General features: G+C 33.8%; 1 protein-coding gene across 1 annotated transcript in view; it reads right to left on the minus strand.

Annotated features, from left to right (window-relative positions):
- HYDIN (HYDIN, axonemal central pair apparatus protein) overlaps window positions 1–18,719 on the minus strand; it is a 351,593-nt gene that overhangs the window by 280,964 nt on the left and 51,910 nt on the right. The window contains exons 3-6 of the mRNA XM_023523662.1: window positions 11,234–11,391; window positions 9,111–9,236; window positions 4,964–5,083; window positions 3,303–3,437 (exon numbers count right to left, since the gene is read on the minus strand). Coding sequence (XP_023379430.1) covers window positions 3,303–3,437; window positions 4,964–5,083; window positions 9,111–9,236; window positions 11,234–11,368 — 516 coding nt within the window. The 5' untranslated portion in view covers window positions 11,369–11,391. The remainder of the gene's footprint in view (window positions 1–3,302; window positions 3,438–4,963; window positions 5,084–9,110; window positions 9,237–11,233; window positions 11,392–18,719) is intronic.

Consider the following 18,719-nt stretch of genomic DNA (forward strand, 5'->3'; position numbering starts at 1 on the left):
TTTTTTTATACTCCTTTTAATAGTAAAGATACAAATTTAAGAGGAAGAGAAAAATGTCAGGCCCTAGACTTTTATAGTATTATAACAACATTGACTATTATATTTCTACCACACATGACATGTATATTAGGATTATTAGATTAATAACGCATCCAATATTTTTTTAAAGTCTGTGTGAAAAGAAGAGATAAGGAAAGCCAAAGGAAATTTGCTGCACCTGTTATCTGGATATTTGGCATTCTTAACAAGTTAAATCCCCAGGAAGCCAGAGTAACAGATGACAGGGAAAAAAATGTAAATTGCATTATCATCTTCGACATGCTAATATACATGAGTGCTGAAAATCCCATTGAAAGGGGACTGGCTTATTAAGCTGTGGCATGCTGCAATTTACATATCTCACCCTCCAGATGTGAAGGGATAAATGAGAATGGAGTGTGCTCAGATCAGCAGGGGATAAGAAAGAAAAATACATATTGGCTATTAATTTGGCCAACTGAAGAAAAAGTGACACAGTGAAAAGTTTGCCTTTAATTTTTCCTAAAATAAATCTGGCCTTAGTTGGTTCTCTGCTACATTCTGGAGCAGTACTAAAGACAGTACAACTAACCCTAGCTGGTCATTCTATGCATGGCCCTGCTGGCTTTACAATGATAAGAGTGAATGTAGATGCCCAGGAACTGAAAAAGCTACTAAGAGTGGGGCCCTGCCGATGGTTTTAGTGTAACATGATCTTTACAGAAAAAGGGGATCCAAACTAGCAGCAAGAGCTTCCCCAAATACACACCATCATTCTTAGTTAGCGAAAGAAGAAATTACTATGTCCTTAGAGAAACAAATTCTGTAAATTATATTATTATAGAGTCCAAATCTAACACAATATCTTAATGTATCCAAAATTGAATAGTTAAATTTCCCATAGGTAGCCATATGTATCCTCATATGTCTCCTCATATGTGCATGTAGCCTTTGATAACTTTCAAACACTTAGCAGAAGAAACAGTAAAGCAACACTTAAATTTTAATTAGGGTTTCCCAATAGACATGCAACAGTTAGCGAAATGGAATGATAAGGAGGAATAAAAAAGCTAAGAGTAAGATAAGCAGCTACGAAATATAGCCAAATAATAACTCTCAGTGGGAGTGTTAGAATTTTCATATTTATAGAGTAAATACAACATATCTAAAATACATTTTAATTATTTATTTGCTATATAGATAAATAGTAATAAAATCTTTTAGCTTTCGATTAGAGAAAATTTAAAATCTATATAAAGAAAACAGTATAGTATAACAAATCCCACGTACCCATCACCCAGATTCAACAATTATTAATATTCTATCATTCTGGCTTTGTCTATACCTCCAAACATTCCCACTTCTATTATTATTATTTTTCTATGGTTTTTAAAGTAAAATTTAGATATCCTGGAAAGCATAAATATTAAATGTACAATCTTGACAAATGAATTCATCCATATAACTCACACACCTATCACGATATAGAACATTCCACCTTCTCAGAAATTCCAGGTATCCCCTTCTCAGCCAGACTACTTGCAAGTAGAACAATACTTACCCAACAAAAGATATATTCTCTCCAGCACAGAAAAAAATTAAATTAAGCCAACTCTTCAAATACGGCAAACTTTATATTTCAAGCTACATGAAGTTTTATAATCAGCTCCCTATAGAAATGTCATGGTAGGAATTTGACACCCAAACTAAATCCAGTCACCGTTCTCTACAGTTAGTATTCAGATATAGAGCCTCAAGAAAAAACAAGAATTTCAACGACATGTAACAAAAAGCACTACTTCTGGAGCTATTTATCTTTTTGTTTATTTCAATACTACCCCAAAATGACAGGTCCATAAACACAACCCGAGAAATAAATAGTAATATTACAAAGTAACAGCAGTGTTATATTATAATGGAATTTCTAACCACTCACTACAGTGATACATGATTGGCAGACCACATTAAAATCTCTCTCTCTCTCCTCTCCAAAAAAGTAGGAACAATAGCAGTAGTAGCAAGAACACTGGTAATGACACTGACAGCTGCTAATAAGTATTAGTGATGATAAGCATTCAAGCTAGGTTTCTCTGTTTCCATTATGCTCTTTTAATTCCAATCATAATGGCACAATACAGATCAGAACACAATTTTTAACATTATATATAACCTCACATTTTGTTATGCCTATTTAAGCCTTGATTTTTGTCCTTACTCCTTCAATCATGCTGGTAAAACCCCTTTCTTCCCTCCCACAAGTCCTCACTTTGACCCAAATAAAGGAAAACTGAACCCACAATTTTGTGCTCTTGGAGAAGGGCTTGGGAGGAAGCCTCCTACCTCAGTCCCCCTTCCTTCTGGGAAGAAGTGGAATTTCTACAACTGAGAAGAGCTGAGAATGGGCTGGATTCCCCATAGCTATAGTGGTGCTAAGGGGAAATGGCCTCTTTTTGAACTCAGGCTCCTTCTAGCCTGCCTGTGGGTAGGTGAGGTAAGCAGAGCAGGCAAGTATCTGCTCTCAGCTCTAGCTTCTCCACTCATGCACGAGTGGAGCTATCAGTTAGGTCAGCTCTTTACCAAAGACCAGTTATCTACTAGTCACTGAGGAGAAGGAGGCCCTGCCTAGGCCTCAGGTCCTGGCCACATTCTTTGCCATTAATGAGAACGATACTGTGATCAATATTTGGATCTTGGATCTCTTTCCTAAACTAGTTAGAATCTGGGAAAGAGGAATGTAACTAACTGATCTCAAACTTCCAAGAAGCCATAGTCTTTATCCTTTGTCTCAGCTCATTGTATCCAGGCCAACCTTTTCCTTTTTGGCATCCTTCTAGCTATGTGGTCAAACATAAATATGCTGAGGTAGGTGCCACAAGAGCAGAGGGGAATATCCAGAAGGATTACCCTTCTTTATATCCTGGCTACTCACAGCTCATATAAGCCCTCAGCACTCTGACAGTTCTTTCCTCATTCCCAGTGGTATGCCATCCTTTTTCTCACCTATCGTATTCATTCTTCTCACCACCACCACCACCACCAGCACCAACAACAATAACACCATCAACAACACCGACAACACCATCAACAATACCAATACCACCACCACCAGCACTGAAACCATCAACAACACAACTAGCACCACAAAACCAATACCTCTAACGATAACACTACCAAAACCAACACCAACAATGCCACCGCCTGCACCACCACCTCCGTGAATGTGCAGAATTGCAAACTGCTAGTGACAAGCATTCAGCCAATTTTCTTGGCAGACCTGCTACTACCTTGTTCTCCTCCGGAGTGAAGACGACTCGGAATATGGATGGCACTCCTGGAGCTACTTTGTGGCCAATATCTTTGGGGCTGATTACTTTAAAGTAAGGTGAACTTTCCTCAACAACTTTCACCATCCTTGGAATCTGCAAGAAAAACACACAGTGATGACACTGTGCATGTGAAAATACAGAAGAAAAAGCACAGGCTTTGCAGTTAAACATGAAATCTCCATCTATTACTAACTATGCAACCTTGCTCAGGTCTAAACTCATTTTCATCAAAGGAGATGACAGTACCTACCTTTATTACAGTGCCTTATACAAAGTAAGCATGCAGTGCATTTTAGCTTTAATTTTTATTAACATTATTATTACTCATTTTTATTGTTATTACAAGTCTTTGTTCATTTTATTATTTAAAAAAAAAACTCAAGCAGGAGCCAAAAAGTAATGTAGAAAGAGGAAAAGAGAACTGGAAATGAGAAACTAAATTGGTTGGCAGTCCTATATGAAAAGAGAGAGTCCTAATGTTATGTAATATATCGCTTCTTGAGGTCTAGGAACATAACCCTGAACATCTAGGTTCTTTTTTCTCTCTATGCCTAGCCTTTCGCTTCTATCTCATAAGCTTCTCTTGCTAACACTCCTGTAGCAAAGAACTAAATATATCACTTTCTCCAGAGTCTGGCTTTGCTCTCATGAAATCACCCTACTGATCTCCGAAAGGCATCACTGATTCCTTTAATGAGCTATTGTACCGAATATAACTGCAAGTCTTCCCATTGGCCTTGGATTCTTGCACAGTCCTTACTTATTTTCCCTTTTTTCTTATAGTGATAATTTCTATCCACATTCTTAGACTCCTGTAAGCATTCCTACTTGTCTTTACACCTGAAGTTTGGCATCTCTCAGATGCCTTCCTCCCTGATTATTCTTCACACTTAACTGTGCTTCGTGCTGACCTTCAGCCTTATTCTTTCTTCATTCTTGTTAGATGTCAAGGAAATCTTCAGGAATTTAATTCCTTTTCTTAAAATAAACCCTAATTTATCTCTGGGAAAAAAAGGCATAAGAAAAGAGAAGAAATCTTCAGGTGCAACCACAGAGACAAGGTATAAACAGTGGGAGAAGCCATCCAAAATGATCTTATCTGTAAACAAAATCTGAAGGCTATCTGAGGTAGGCAAAGGAGATAGAAAAGAGGGAAAGCAATCTTCATTTTTTTTTTTGAAGTTTTTTTTTTTTTTAATACAATTTATAGAATACAAATGCTTTGGCTGGACAATTGCAATTCATATAAGGAATTAGACTCTAATGCAAATTATGTAAACATGAAAAGTAATTGCCCTGTCTTAAATGAAGCCTAGCCCAACTGGTCACACATGAGAACTTCATGACATTCATCTGAGCCAATCCTTTATTCATCAAAACATCAGTGTATGTTGGGAGTTTATTGTTTGTTGGGCACTGCCCTGGGACTGAAAATATAGCAACAAACAAAACAACACAATCTTGTCTTCATTAAGCTTACAGTCAAAGGGCATGTTTTCATTTATTTTCCTAAGTCTATCAAATTAAAGAATTAATCTAAAATCCTACATGATTCCATTCTACTTAATCCCTTCTTATATATTCACAAAAGGTACAGCCATCCTGCTGAACATACTCACTTTGTCGTTGTTCCTCAAAACCAGTGGAACTTCATAGACTTCACAGGGAGTGTAGTTCTGAAATACGATTTCTGATGGAAAGGGCTGGAATAATGCCTGATCCAGGTCAATTCCAGAAAACTGCAGTTGAAGAGTAAATCAATCATATAGTCACACAGTGTCAGGAATGACTGGGGAAGGTAAGAAAATACTACACAGACCTATGAATATTAATACTAAGAATACAGGAAACACTCAAAAATGAGTAACTACTATAAACGATAATTGTTATAATTAGCAAGATGATTGTCATCAACTTCTTTAGTACAAAAGAACTTAGAAGGTGTGGTCCTCAGTTAAAAAAAAACACAGGCTAATTAAGAACACCAATTCAAAACTTCCATTTCTAGTAACGGCAAATAAGGTAATTTGAATCAATTCCCTATAATAACAAGAAAAACTGTATCAACAAATACCTGCTTGAAGGCACTAAAGAGCTAATGAGATAGTATGACTAATGTTGAAACTATGAATTACCCCAAGCTAATAGCTTGTATACTATCCAACAGGTTTTGAGTATTGCCGTGTTTCCTTGAAATTTTAGAACATCCCATGATGCCCTATGAGTTCATGGTTGCATCCTGGGACACCTTGAAAAACTGATGATATAAATATCCATCTCGATAATTGAGAAAAACAATAGCAAACATAAAACACAAATGAAAACCCAAACCAATGAAAAAAATGACATAACAAAAACAATAACAGGAATTAATGGAATAGAAAGTAAGTATACTAGAGAAACAATAAATCCAAAAGTTTAGTCTTTAAAAAGAGCAATAAAATTGATAAAATACCTAGTGAATCTGATCAAGAAAATAAGACAGAAGGTACAAAGAACCAATAAAAGTGAAATTAAGGACATTACTACAGAATATGAACTCACTAAAAAGTTAATAAATGCATATTATGTCAATATATGAAAATTCAAATAAAAAGTACAAATTCCTAGAAAAATACAATTTATCAAAACTAGTACAAGAAGAATAGTAAATATAAACAGTTCTGTAATTATTAGAAAAATTGAATTTGTAAATAAAAACTTTTCATAGAGAAAACTCTAGCCCAAATAACTTTACAAGTAAATTCTAGCAAACATTTAAAGAAGATACAATTCAAATATTATTTAAAAACTCTATCAAAGGAAAGAAAAATAAAAAAATTAAATCTCCCAATTCAATTGATAATATACCTAAGAAAGACAGTAGGAGAAAAAAAATTATAGGCCAATCTTACTCTCGAACCATAGATTCAAAAACACGAAAAGGAACAAAACATTAGCAAATTTTAAAAACCCATAATATTTAAGAAGGGTAATACATCATGACCAAGTTGGTTTTATCTCATAAATTCAAGGTTGTTTTCACATATGAAATTGATCAAGAACAAAACTGTCCTTCCTCTAGAAGAAAAGACCGTTTATTCAGAAAATTCAAAATAACCCACCAGATAAACTATTAGAATTAATAAGTGATCTGTCATGGTCACTGAGTACAAGATCAACATACGAAAATCAATTATATTTCTATGTACTAGCTATGAACATTTAGGAAATAAAACTTATAAACAATGGCATTTAAAATAGCATCCCAAAACATAAAATACATAGGAATAAGTCCAATGAAAGATGAGCAAGACTTTTATCCAGAAAAACTACAAAATATTACTGAACGTACAATGCAATATATAGATGACGTATTATAGAACTGTACACTTGAAACTTATATAATTTTATTAACCAATGTCACTCCAATAAATTTAATAAAACTTAAAAATATATATTACTAAGAAGAATTAAAGAAAACCTACATAAATATAGGAATATACCATGTTTATGAATTAAAAGACTCAATATTTTAAAGATGTCAAATACTCCCCAAATTGATACAAAAATTCATGAAATCCAATTTAAAAACCTTAGAATTCTTTCTGGAAATTTAAAAGCTGATTATAAAATTTATATTGAAAAGCAAAGGATCAAGAATAGACAAGATCCACTTGAAGAACAAGATAGGAGGACTTCCTCTATCAGGTAGCAGGACTTACATAATTATATATATATATTTTTTATTTTATAAGAGTTTATTTGAGCCAACTGACGGCATATGCCAGGGAGCAAGATCTCAAATGCCCCCATATTATTACATATTGCATACTGTCACTTATCATAATAATTAAAATAGTGAGATATTAGCACAAGATTTATCATAAATACAAATGTAACAGATTAGAAAGCTCTAGAAACAAATCCTTTAATATATGGATGCTTGATTTATGACAAAGGTAACACTAAAAACACTGGGGAAGGGATATGTTCCCTTCAATAAATGGTGTTGGGTCAACTGAATATTCCATATAAAAAATATTGATTTAACTCCTATCATGCACCATTCTTAGTGTATCAAAGCTCTCATTATGAAAAGTAAACAACGTTTTCAGAAGAAAACTAAAAGGAAAATCTTCATGACATTAAAAAAGGCAAAATTTTCTTTAATGGGACACAGAAAATACAAAACAAATGAAAATACTGGTAAATTAAGTAATATTGAAATTTAAAACTTATGTTCATCAAAAGATACCCAATAGGGAATAAAAAAAGAAAGCTAAAGAATGGGAGAAGATTATTTGCAATGCATTTAATTGATAATGGACTAGTCTCCAGAATATACGAAGAACTTTTTACAAAATCAATAAAAGATGGACAAAAACCATAAACATGTAATTTATAAGCGATGATATCCAAAAGGCTAATAAAATATGAAAAGGTGCTCAAATCTAGAAATTGTAAATTAAACCACAGTGCAATAGTACTATATACCCATTAAAACAATTTAAAGAAACTGACAATATTAAGTATTAGCATGGATGTAGTGCAACTGGAATTCTCACACACAGCTAGTGGGAGTGTAAACTGGTATAATCATTTTAGAAAAGTGGTAATTATTTACAAAGCAAAACACATGCATAGCCTATAATCTAAATATTTTACTCTTAGGTATATTCCCAATAGAAATGTGTACATGTTCACTAAAAGATCTGTACAAGAGTGCTTATAACAGCATCATTAATAATATCAAAATGTGGAAAAAACAATGCTTATAACAGTAAAATAGAAAAATAAATGTGGTATAGTCATATAATGGAATACTATACAGCAATAAAAATGAATAAACTACCGTTAAACACAACATAAATAAATCTCGAAAACATAATATTGAGTGAAATTAACTAAATATATGAGTTGAATGTACGATCCATAGTTTAAGTTACAGGCTGCAGCTAGAAAAGCTTAATTAAGCTTAATTAATGTTCCCTGCCCTTAGAGTTAGAGAGTGGTTATGGGGAAGAGAATAAACAATAACCAAAGCTAGCAATGCTCAGAGGAAGAGCAAATTTTTATGCAGATCCTAGACAGGGGAGGCCATGGTGCTGCAATGAGAGCAAAAGAGCCTCAGGGACTCGTTCGTCATAAGGGAAATAACTCTGAAAAACTCTGGGAATAGTTGAGGAATGCTTTGAGAGGAGGCTAATCTCTATCGGTCAACTGATATAGGCTCATACCATAATTTCTACATAAAAAGTAAAACATATAATTCAAAAAGTTAATTAAAAAGTAGGAAATAACTTATTTTATAATCATATTTTCCTAAAGCCTAGAACATATGTTTACATTAGAATATAGAAACTAAAAGGATACATTTGTTATTGGAAAGGAGCCAGAATACAAAACAAATGCCTACTTTACTAAACAATTCCACCTTCTTCCTATCTAGTGATGACAGCTCAGGTAAGGAAGGATATCTTATGCTAAGAAGATAACTTAATGAGGTTTGGCTAATATAATTCTTGGAATCACCCCTAATCTGTAAACAATAGTGTCCAGAAATAGCTAAGAAAGAAATGTGACTCATCAAAAGTTATATATCCTTATTAATTGTAATTCTCTCTATATCAAACCACAGATCAACAGAAGTAAAAAAAAAAAAAGAATGTATAATACAAAATAAGGGATTAGTTAGCCAAGAAGTAATGACCACTACTGTTGCTCTAGAATATTCACATTATTGCAGGGCCTACTTTACATGTGAGTATGACAGAAAGCAGCTACCTTTTGATGTGTCGTTTCCCCCATATCTAGAAGTTCAACGATCTGTGGTCGGCACATCAAGCGTGTATTAGCCAGTCTCTGCTCTGTGGTGAGGGACATTTCCTTCAGAAACTCTGAGGGTGTTAGCTATGATTTAAAACAGAAGCCAAACATTCATAAATACTTATACTGAAAAAGTATTTTCATAAGTGCCCAAAAGCTTTGCTTGCATGTTGTAACTACAGAAGTATTTCAAACTCCAGTAATTAATAATTTGTGTTTGTAGCTTTCAGGATAATTCTGGAATGCCACTAAGTTCCCTTATAAAATATTCAAAATAACTAAATAATATAAGAGAAGTACTCATGCACTTTTGAGCTCTTTGCACAGTAATTCAAAATGACATGTCGTTGCTATTTCTTTATGATTTTGAAAGAATCACACAAAAGAACCTGGCGGCAGGGGCAGTCAAGAAATTGCACAGGAACATGGCCAAAAGAGCTTAACATCTATGCTTAGAACAAGCACCTGAGCATAAAACTCTGTTTCTAAAATCACTTTCAGGCTTCAGAGCTAAGGAGTTTGAAATACTTTTGTTTCTCAACTGAAAGTTATAAAATGCAAGCAAAGCTTTTGGGTGTTTATTTTATCAGGTTGAAGAGTAATTTTATAAAATGTAAAGGATCTGGGAAGTGTGATTACGTTGCCTAGAAATGAGTCTGAACTTTTTAGAAACCACGGGAGCTCTTGTTTTAAAAGAGCTCTAAGCCAATCATCAGATAGTCAGCTATTCATTCATATTCACATACCCAAAAAAGAACATAAAATGCTTTAACATTTTCTAAAGTTATGAGAAAAAAATGTAATCTATCATATATCATTTAAATAACACAACAGGGGCTTAGTTACCCAAACCAGTCACTATTATTTAGTTATTATTATTCTGAAATATTCACTTTATTCCAGGGTGTACTCTATCTATCTATCTATCTATCTATCTATCTATCTATCTATCTATCTATCTATCTAATTATTTACTAAGAGGAAAGGGTTTGTTAAATTAAACTTGTAATGTTGAGATAATCGTAGGTTTACATAATACTGTTTCCCCAAAAACAGTGTCTTGCAAAACTACAGTATCAAAACCAGGATACTGACATTGATATAGTCAAGATGCAGAACATTTCCATCATCCCGGGCCTACTTTACATGCAATGAAATTATGATCATTGGCAGCAACATAACTCTTCAGGGTGTGCCAAGGCTTTTAAAAGCAATCAGAGGTATATAATTTAGCTGATTTGCTTTGTCTTGGGTTAAAATCAATGCTTTTCAAATTCCCTACAAAATTATTTTCTGTGATTGAATCCATTAAAATGGATTCTAACTTGTTTTTTCAGGTTTTCTTTTTTTAATTGGGACCCAGATTAGAATGCTAAAATGTTAAGAGGTCATCAGCTGTGTTATGATTTAAATAAAAATAAAGTGTTAAAAGCAACAAGAGTTACCTTAAATATGAAACAAGAACCACCACGAAAGAGAATAGATTTTTATTTTCCTAATTGGATTGTAACTTGAGACTGCAATGAATACTATATCTATGATAAATTTTCATTGATATTTTCTATAGCATGCAGTTTATAATTCAATTCTCACCAAATCATTATAATTCATTAAAATATAAATATTTTTAAAGGAAAGAAAAAATTATGTATTTTTCCTATATACAATATAGTCATTATTTCATATTCTATATTCTACAATTATACAAACAAAAATAACTCTTGCCAATCAAGTAAGAGATTATTTAGGTTAAAGCCTACAAAATTCTGATATTTGAACTTATTTAAACTACACAAATGACAGTCTCACAGAATTCAAACAAATATTTCAAAAACCTTAATAATTTGCTTCCATAGCTGATTAACTTAAGCAATTCAAGCCTCTACTTCGATGTATGTAATTTCGAAATTTTCTCAGGCTTTGAGAGGTGCCTATGGCTCTGCAACAAGCTACAATGTTAACTAAATTTATATTATCAGTCAGTAATTCTGTTTGGTATTCTGAGACTACCAAGTAACAGCTGTCATTCTCTTGAGAAGACTGCATTAAATATTTCACACTGAAATTCTCTGATACATTACCATTCGGTTTACTTCTTCTTCTGTAACCACCTTTGGACTCAGTGGTGGCAAAACCTTGCTTTGGAATCCTTTAAGCATTCTGACTAACCCCATCTGAACAGCCCCCATGGACTCCTCAAGTCTCCTACTTGTCATTTTCAGTTATATCTGTTGTTCACCTAAGAGTGAAAAAAAGTTTTAGAACAAATACATTTAACCCCTAAACACAGGTCACAATTATTTCAAGCTTTTCAAATACAGGAAGGTTTACTGATCTTCAAAAATATATCAAATGCTTAGAACAAATGCCTTAACCAAAGGCATCTGTTCTATGTAACTAGTCTAGATTTAGCCTCATCCCAAAGTTTAAGATCCCTTTTAGACAAACCAAGTGATTGGGGACAAAGCTCAGGGATGATATGGACATACGAGCAGTTCTTACATTTTGGTACTTTTATCTTCCCCAAATAAACAAATAAAAACTGCTCAATAAATATACTTCATAATTTGCCATTTTATCTGTTTGTTTGACAATTGCCTCTCGTGACATCTTTCAAACAGAGAAAAACTGTAAGGCTTTAGGCCTTCACAGCTGGGCAGAGACTCAAAAAAGGCAGCATGAGATTAGATGAGGAACAGGAAGTTTCTGAAAAAGGTTTTTAGTTTATCATCATAAATAAGGCATTAAACAGCCACTCAATAGCTCCAAATCAAAGAAATATGACATCTCTCCTTTGCATAGCCTTCTTCATACTTCAAGACACTTGCAACTTTGGGGGGCCATTTATAACTATGTAAGGAATTTCTATTTTCAGTAATAGCAGGCTAGGTTATTCAACCCTGCATCAAAAACAAATAAACAAACAAACAAACAAAAAACTAACTAAAAATGCTTGATACAATGCCAAATTAAAAACCCTGAAATCATGAACAAGTTCACAAGACAGTAAGGCATTACCAGACCAAAATGGAGGGGGAAGGGGTACATAAAGGAATATATATTTGAATAAAAATGTAAAAGGTACACTGAAGCAGTAAAACACCCAAGGAAATGAATATGAAATTTTTAAAAGGGAAAAAGATCAGAGAACAAATGATTGAAATAGAAGGCAAAGGAGATACAACATGCTATAACTGGAGCCCATGAAGAAGAAAAATAAAGTACTAGAATGGAACTAATATTTAAAACTATAATCCAAGACAATTTTCTAGAAATAAAAAGAAACATAATCAAAGGGACCAGTGAGTTCCTAGGAAAATTGATCAACTCTGAGTCATATCTTAGCAAAAATGTTAGACTTCAAAGAATTTTTAAAACTCCTCATAGCCTCCAGGCAAAAAAGTAAAATAACTTACAAGGGCAAGAGAAAGAGATGTCACTGGACTTTGAAAAACCACCTATGAAATGGGAAAGCTGAGGAGCAACATTTTCCGATAACTTTAAAAAGTATGAGCCAAGGATTTCATATACAGCAAAGCTCTCCTTCAATTATCAAGGCTACAGAAAAGAAGTTTTGAATATGCAAAAACTCAAGGAATATCATAAAGATGTTCCTTTCCTGCAGAATGCACTAGAGGACGGGCTTCATCCAACCAAAAGGTGACTGGAGAACTTCAGGAAAAGGACTGACAATGAACATTTCATGTATTTAATTGTAGAGCTAAGATTAAAAGGACATGATGAGAAGAATAGACTTTAACATGTTTTCTGACAAAATAGAATGCAATTTTAAAATAAAAAGAAAAAAGAGAAAAAGATCCAAAAGTAGAATAAGCTCATTAACAGTTGTCTAAGAAATAGGTAGGAATCAAACCATTTAACCAAATATTGATATTTGAATAAAAGAGGATTTAGGGAACTATGTTAGAAAGCCCCTATGACAGCAGTCAACGATACTTGTTTCCAAGCATTCATATATTTATGTAATCCCCTCCCCTTTAGTGTGGGCTGTACTTAAGTATTCTAACAAATATAATACAGCTCAAGTGATGGATGTCTCTTCTGAGATGAGTTACAACAAAACTTGGTTCCATCTTGGGCACTATCTGGCTCTCTTAGATCATCAGCTGCCATGTTGTGAGAACACTCAGGAAGCCTACAGGGAGGCCATGTGGTGAAGAACCAAGTCCTGCCAGCAACGACATGAGTGAGCTTGGAAGTGGATCTTCTGAGGCCTGCCAACAACTATGTGAATGAACTTAAAGGCAGATTTGCCAGCCCCAGTTGAGCCTTGAAATGACTTGTGTCCTGGCCAACAGCTTGAAAAGAAATGTATGAGAGACACTGAGTAGGATACACCCAGCTAAGCCACAGCTAGATTCCTGACCCATAGAAACTGTGAGAATACAAATATTCATTGTTTCAAGCTAATATTTGGGCAATTTGTTACACAGCAGTAGATAACTATTATAGGCCCTATAAAAGGTTGTAAACAAAGAAAACTACTGAACATAAAGATAAGCCTTCCTAAATGCCAAAAGAAATTTTAGAAAAAGTGAAGAAGACATACTAAACAAAGACAAAAATAAATCAAATGTAATACACAAAGTTATTACAATATAAAATAATATGGGAAGTGATAGTACCAACATGGTGGAATAGGTGGTAGACAACTTCAGTGTCCCTCAGAAAAAGACTAACTAGAAACTATCCATAGAAAGGACACCCTTGTGAAAATACCAGAACATAGGGATGAGGCTGAAGCGTCCCCTTGGGTCACAGAGACATGGAAAAACCTCAAAAGTATGCTAAGTAAAGTAAGTCAGTCACAAAGACAACAAATGCATGAGTCCATTCACCTGAAGTGTTCAGAACAGGGAAGTCTCTAGAGAAAGGAAATTAATGGTTGCCTAGGACTGAGAGGGATGAAGGGCGTAGGAGGTGGGGGTAGTGATACTAAAAGGTATGAGATTTCTTTCTTGAGGTGATGAAAATATTCTAAAATTGACTGTGGTGTTGATTGTATATAATTGTGAATATACTAAAAACTGTTGAATTGTAGGTACATTTTAAATGGGTAAATTGTATGGTATGTGAATTATATCTCAATAAAGTTGTTAAAATAAATTTTAAAACATTTAAATAATCAATTCTTAAAAATTCAAACAAACTGAAACAAATGAACTTTGCTATTTATCAAGCTGGACTCATAATCATGAAGAGAAAACAATTATTCCAACTGACCTTAAAATATATTGACTGTTTATTGTCAATAGATAATAGCCTTATTACTAGTCATAACATTAGTAATATTTTTTAAATAAGTCATTATATCAGTATTGTTAGGAACCAAGTATTTCAGCATTTACAAAAGTATAAAACTAAATAAGTTCTTAAATTAAGAAACCCTATAATCTTAAATTTAAATTGAAAATATGTGTGAGCTAATAATTATTTTCTCCTTTTAATAACGTGTCTAATGAAAGAGCCCAGAAACAATAAAATCACAATAAACAATGACAGTCCAGGGACATGTTGTGGTCTCAAAATACCATGTGCCACTGAAAAGAACCACAGTTCCTTGGAGAAATGGGCAATTTGAGATCTGGGACACAAAATATATAAGATGAACTTGGAACACTGTATTACACTATAAAACAAGGATGCTATCAAAGGCTACTGAGGTTGTGTCTAAAGGACCCAGAGTAACTTGAAGGAATTCTCACTCACTGAAGATTAAACAATTTGAACATTAAAAAAAAAAAAGTCTGTAATAGATTATTCTCAAAAAATCTGGGTTCAAATGATACTATGAAAATCATTAATCATCTTTGGAAATTGCTTGGATACCAAACTAATTATTCTTGAATAAAAGGGAATAATCGACCATTAATCTTGCACTTTTTTTGTACAAATTACATTGCAAGTTAACCAAATTGTTGATGGGAGAAAATTATCCTTCATAGAATTCCAGGTAATAAATACAGAAGACGACAGAAAAATAATCACCATTTTATAGCCCCTAATGAAACGAAGGATCATAAATGCTAAAACCATTAGAAAAGACGTTGCTGAAGAACTTTAGAATGGCTCAGTCAGGCTAAGGACACCTGAGCCCTCTAAATCAAACTTAACACTGAAAGAATGAAAACCAGACATATTAAGTGACATGGTGCATGCACTACACAGCACCACCTATGTAGAACTATTAACAAAAATCTAAATAAATCTAATAAGGCCTCTAGACCTATCATCCAGGCTGCAGGAGATATAGGGAACAGAGGAATACACACATTCTTTAAGAATATAATTAAGGCAAATCCAGAGGGTGGGAAATGTTATAGAAAAATGACCTAGTTTATTCAACTAATAAATAGCATGAGGAGAGAAAGAGAGAGAGATGGAGAAAGTTCGAGAGAGAGAGAGAGAGAGAGAACAGTTATGAATTAAGAGTCTTATGCCAACCAAGTGCAAGGGTGAACCTTGTTTGAATCATGATTCAAATAAATGAATAAATACTATAAAATAATTATTGGGGTTTTTTTGTAGAATGATACTTTGAGCATAGTTTTTTAAAAGAAAGTTCTAATCTGTTAGAGACACTTAGCATTTACAGGTAAAGGGAAATTATGCCTGAGCTTTACTTTAAAATACTCCAGGAAAAAATGTGTATGTGTGGGGATGAAGGTGTGTGTGAGTGTGCACATATGTGAGGAAGAAGTTTAGATGAAACATAAATGGGAGAATGTTGGTAACTGTTGAAGTTGGACTATACTATTCTCTTCACTTTTGTGCATTATTTTAAATTTTCATAGTTAAAAATATTAATACACTAAATCAATTTTTAAAACTGGCAAGGGACTTCCAATACTGATAAAATAGACATACTTTTCCCTACCACAAAATATAGCTAAAAATCCTGGACATTATATATATAATAAACATTAATATGATATTATAATATAATATATATTATATATTATATAATTTATAACATGATAGTATGTTATAATATATTGTATATGTAATATATTATATGTATAATTTTATATATATATAAAATATAAAGGGAAAATATTGTATGGTATATATATCCAATAAACAAAAGAACAATAAAAAGTGGAGAGAAGAATTCAGACCAGCTAGGAACTTCAGAACCAAAGGAACCCTCAGTTTTCCTTTGCCTCGTATACCCCAGACTAGGCACTGGAGAAGCCAACTATCTGGAAAGGCCAACAGGAACAGACAAAAAGGAGCCCCAAGAAAAGCATGTTCTCTATAGCCAAAGAACCAGGAAAGGGGTAGCCCAGCAAAACAGAAAACTTTTAGACAAAATCATTTTGCTCTCACTATACGTGAGATTAAATAGATTCAAACAAGCACCACCAATAAAAGTAAAGTAGGAACCTAGACTTCCATCCTCGTCAGGTTTTAACAAGGTGCTCCCACCCCCTGCCAATATAGTGTCAGAGAAGGCAAAATGAAAAGCAGACTTTTATTCCTGCTAGGCAGTAATGAGAACCCTCCATCCACCCCATCCACTACACCATGATGTTAGTGGAGACCATGTGGGGAGTCTGAACTTCCACTCCACACATTGGTAATGAGAAGATCCTCCACCTTCCTACTGAGGTGGTGTCAGAGGAGGCTTAGCAGAAAGTCAGGATGTTGACCACAGCTCAGCAGTAACAAGACCAACATTCCACCCTGTAGTGCCAGTGAGGGCCGTCACGGAAGGAGGCACTTCTGCCCCTCCCAACTAGGGTGGGATCAGCAGTTTTTGATAGTCTGGTTCATTCTATCAAATACGCTCATTTAAACATGGCAGACAAGCTATTTTAAATCCGTGTTTGCCTTACTAAAATATCATAACTTCTAATTTATATGCCATTGATTCTGCCACCACCAGAGTCCAAAGACTGATAGGCTTGCAGAAACACACAGTAAGAATAAATGCCTTTGGCTTCTATAGCTATTATACATGATGAATGTTCATTTGGAGAATTTGCTTCAATTCACACATACACATATCACTCGAAGTAATCTATTTTTAAAGCTTCATATGAATCTTAGGCAATTCATATTGTTCACAACAAATTCATAAATAAATACTTATTAGTATTTATTTATGAATTTGCTGCAATAAAGAAAAGATTGAAATTACCGTTCATTGATAAGTAAAATTCCTTATCTTGGATCCAACCATCAAATCAACAAGGGCTTATGCATATTTTAATATCAACAAAAGATGTAATGGCCCCCTCCTGCTAGTTTAGCAAAAATTAAAATATAAAAAAAAATTTTTAAGCTGCAGTCTACTTCTTAGTGACTCCTTTGTGGAAGAAATCTAAGCAAAGAAAAATCTAGAGTATATTAATATCTTCATAACACAATAATCCTTAATTCAATTGAAATTTCCTCCAGGATGCTGTATCAATTCTTCTAATCTATGAAATTTTCTAATGTGAGAAAATATCTTCTCATATGCCTATAATGAGTTTAGTAAATGGTTTGGTTTTCTTAAATCTATTTATCTTACTTGAATTCAAGAATGTGTACTCAATTATAAATATCCTTTAACAGCTTTTAAACCTTTTTAACAATCTACTCTTGGACTTCTTTTGTCTGTCCAGTATAATTTCCTTCTCCCATTCTCCTTCTTCCTGTAAGGACCCACTGCCCTGTCAAGGGGTTGGCAGATCTGGCCAATCATAGTATTCTATTCTCCTACACTCTGATTGGTCTTGGGTGGGAGCTTATGACCCTAGTAATGACAATCAGAATTCTTTCCTTGAATGACAGCTGGGCATTAGGAAAGAGAAGTTCTTCTTCAGACTTGCTAGGCTAAAAATGAATTTAAAGCTGCTGGCAGCTATCTTCCTCGTCACACAGAGAAGGCTTTCTGCAGAACAAAGGAGATAAAAGCAGGAATGTGAGCAGGATGGATAGATGATAGGAGGGAAGAAAAATGAACATAAGTGAATCCGAGTGGTATTGAAAGCAGTTCTAAACTTTGAGGCCCTGGTATCCATGGCTCATCTTTTGACCCTATGAGCCATCCTAGTGTCCTAACTGAATGGACTAATAAATTCCTTATTTTGATTAAGCTGTATTGAAGTTCAAAGTAAGTTTCTGTCACTTGAAATCTAGAACTCTAAAGTGATAATTGTTACATTTTTAGAAAACACAGCAAGTGATGTTAAAAGATATGGAGAACAGAGATCTGACATCACTGGAGCCTTGACTAAGAGGAGAGAGATGAGTCAGAGGCAATTTCTAAAAAATAAGAGTTGAGAATTTTACTGAAATATTGAAAAAGATCACATACAGATTCAAGCCCAACAAATCTCAAGCTATATAGATAAAGGAAAAATTCCATTTCTAGACTCATCCTAGACAAGGTGAAGAAAACCAGAAATATAGAGAAAAATTATTAAAAGAGCCAATAAAAAAAAGACAGGTTATCTTAAAAGGTGCCATGGTGAAATCGAGAGATAATTTCTTAATATAATGGAAGCCAGTAGATGGTAGAATGCTGCATTCAAATGTGCTGGAAGAAAAAACTGC

Source organism: Pteropus vampyrus, unplaced genomic scaffold (genome assembly GCF_000151845.1).
Source record: "Pteropus vampyrus isolate Shadow unplaced genomic scaffold, Pvam_2.0 Scaffold399, whole genome shotgun sequence".
NCBI lineage: Eukaryota > Metazoa > Chordata > Mammalia > Chiroptera > Pteropodidae > Pteropus > Pteropus vampyrus.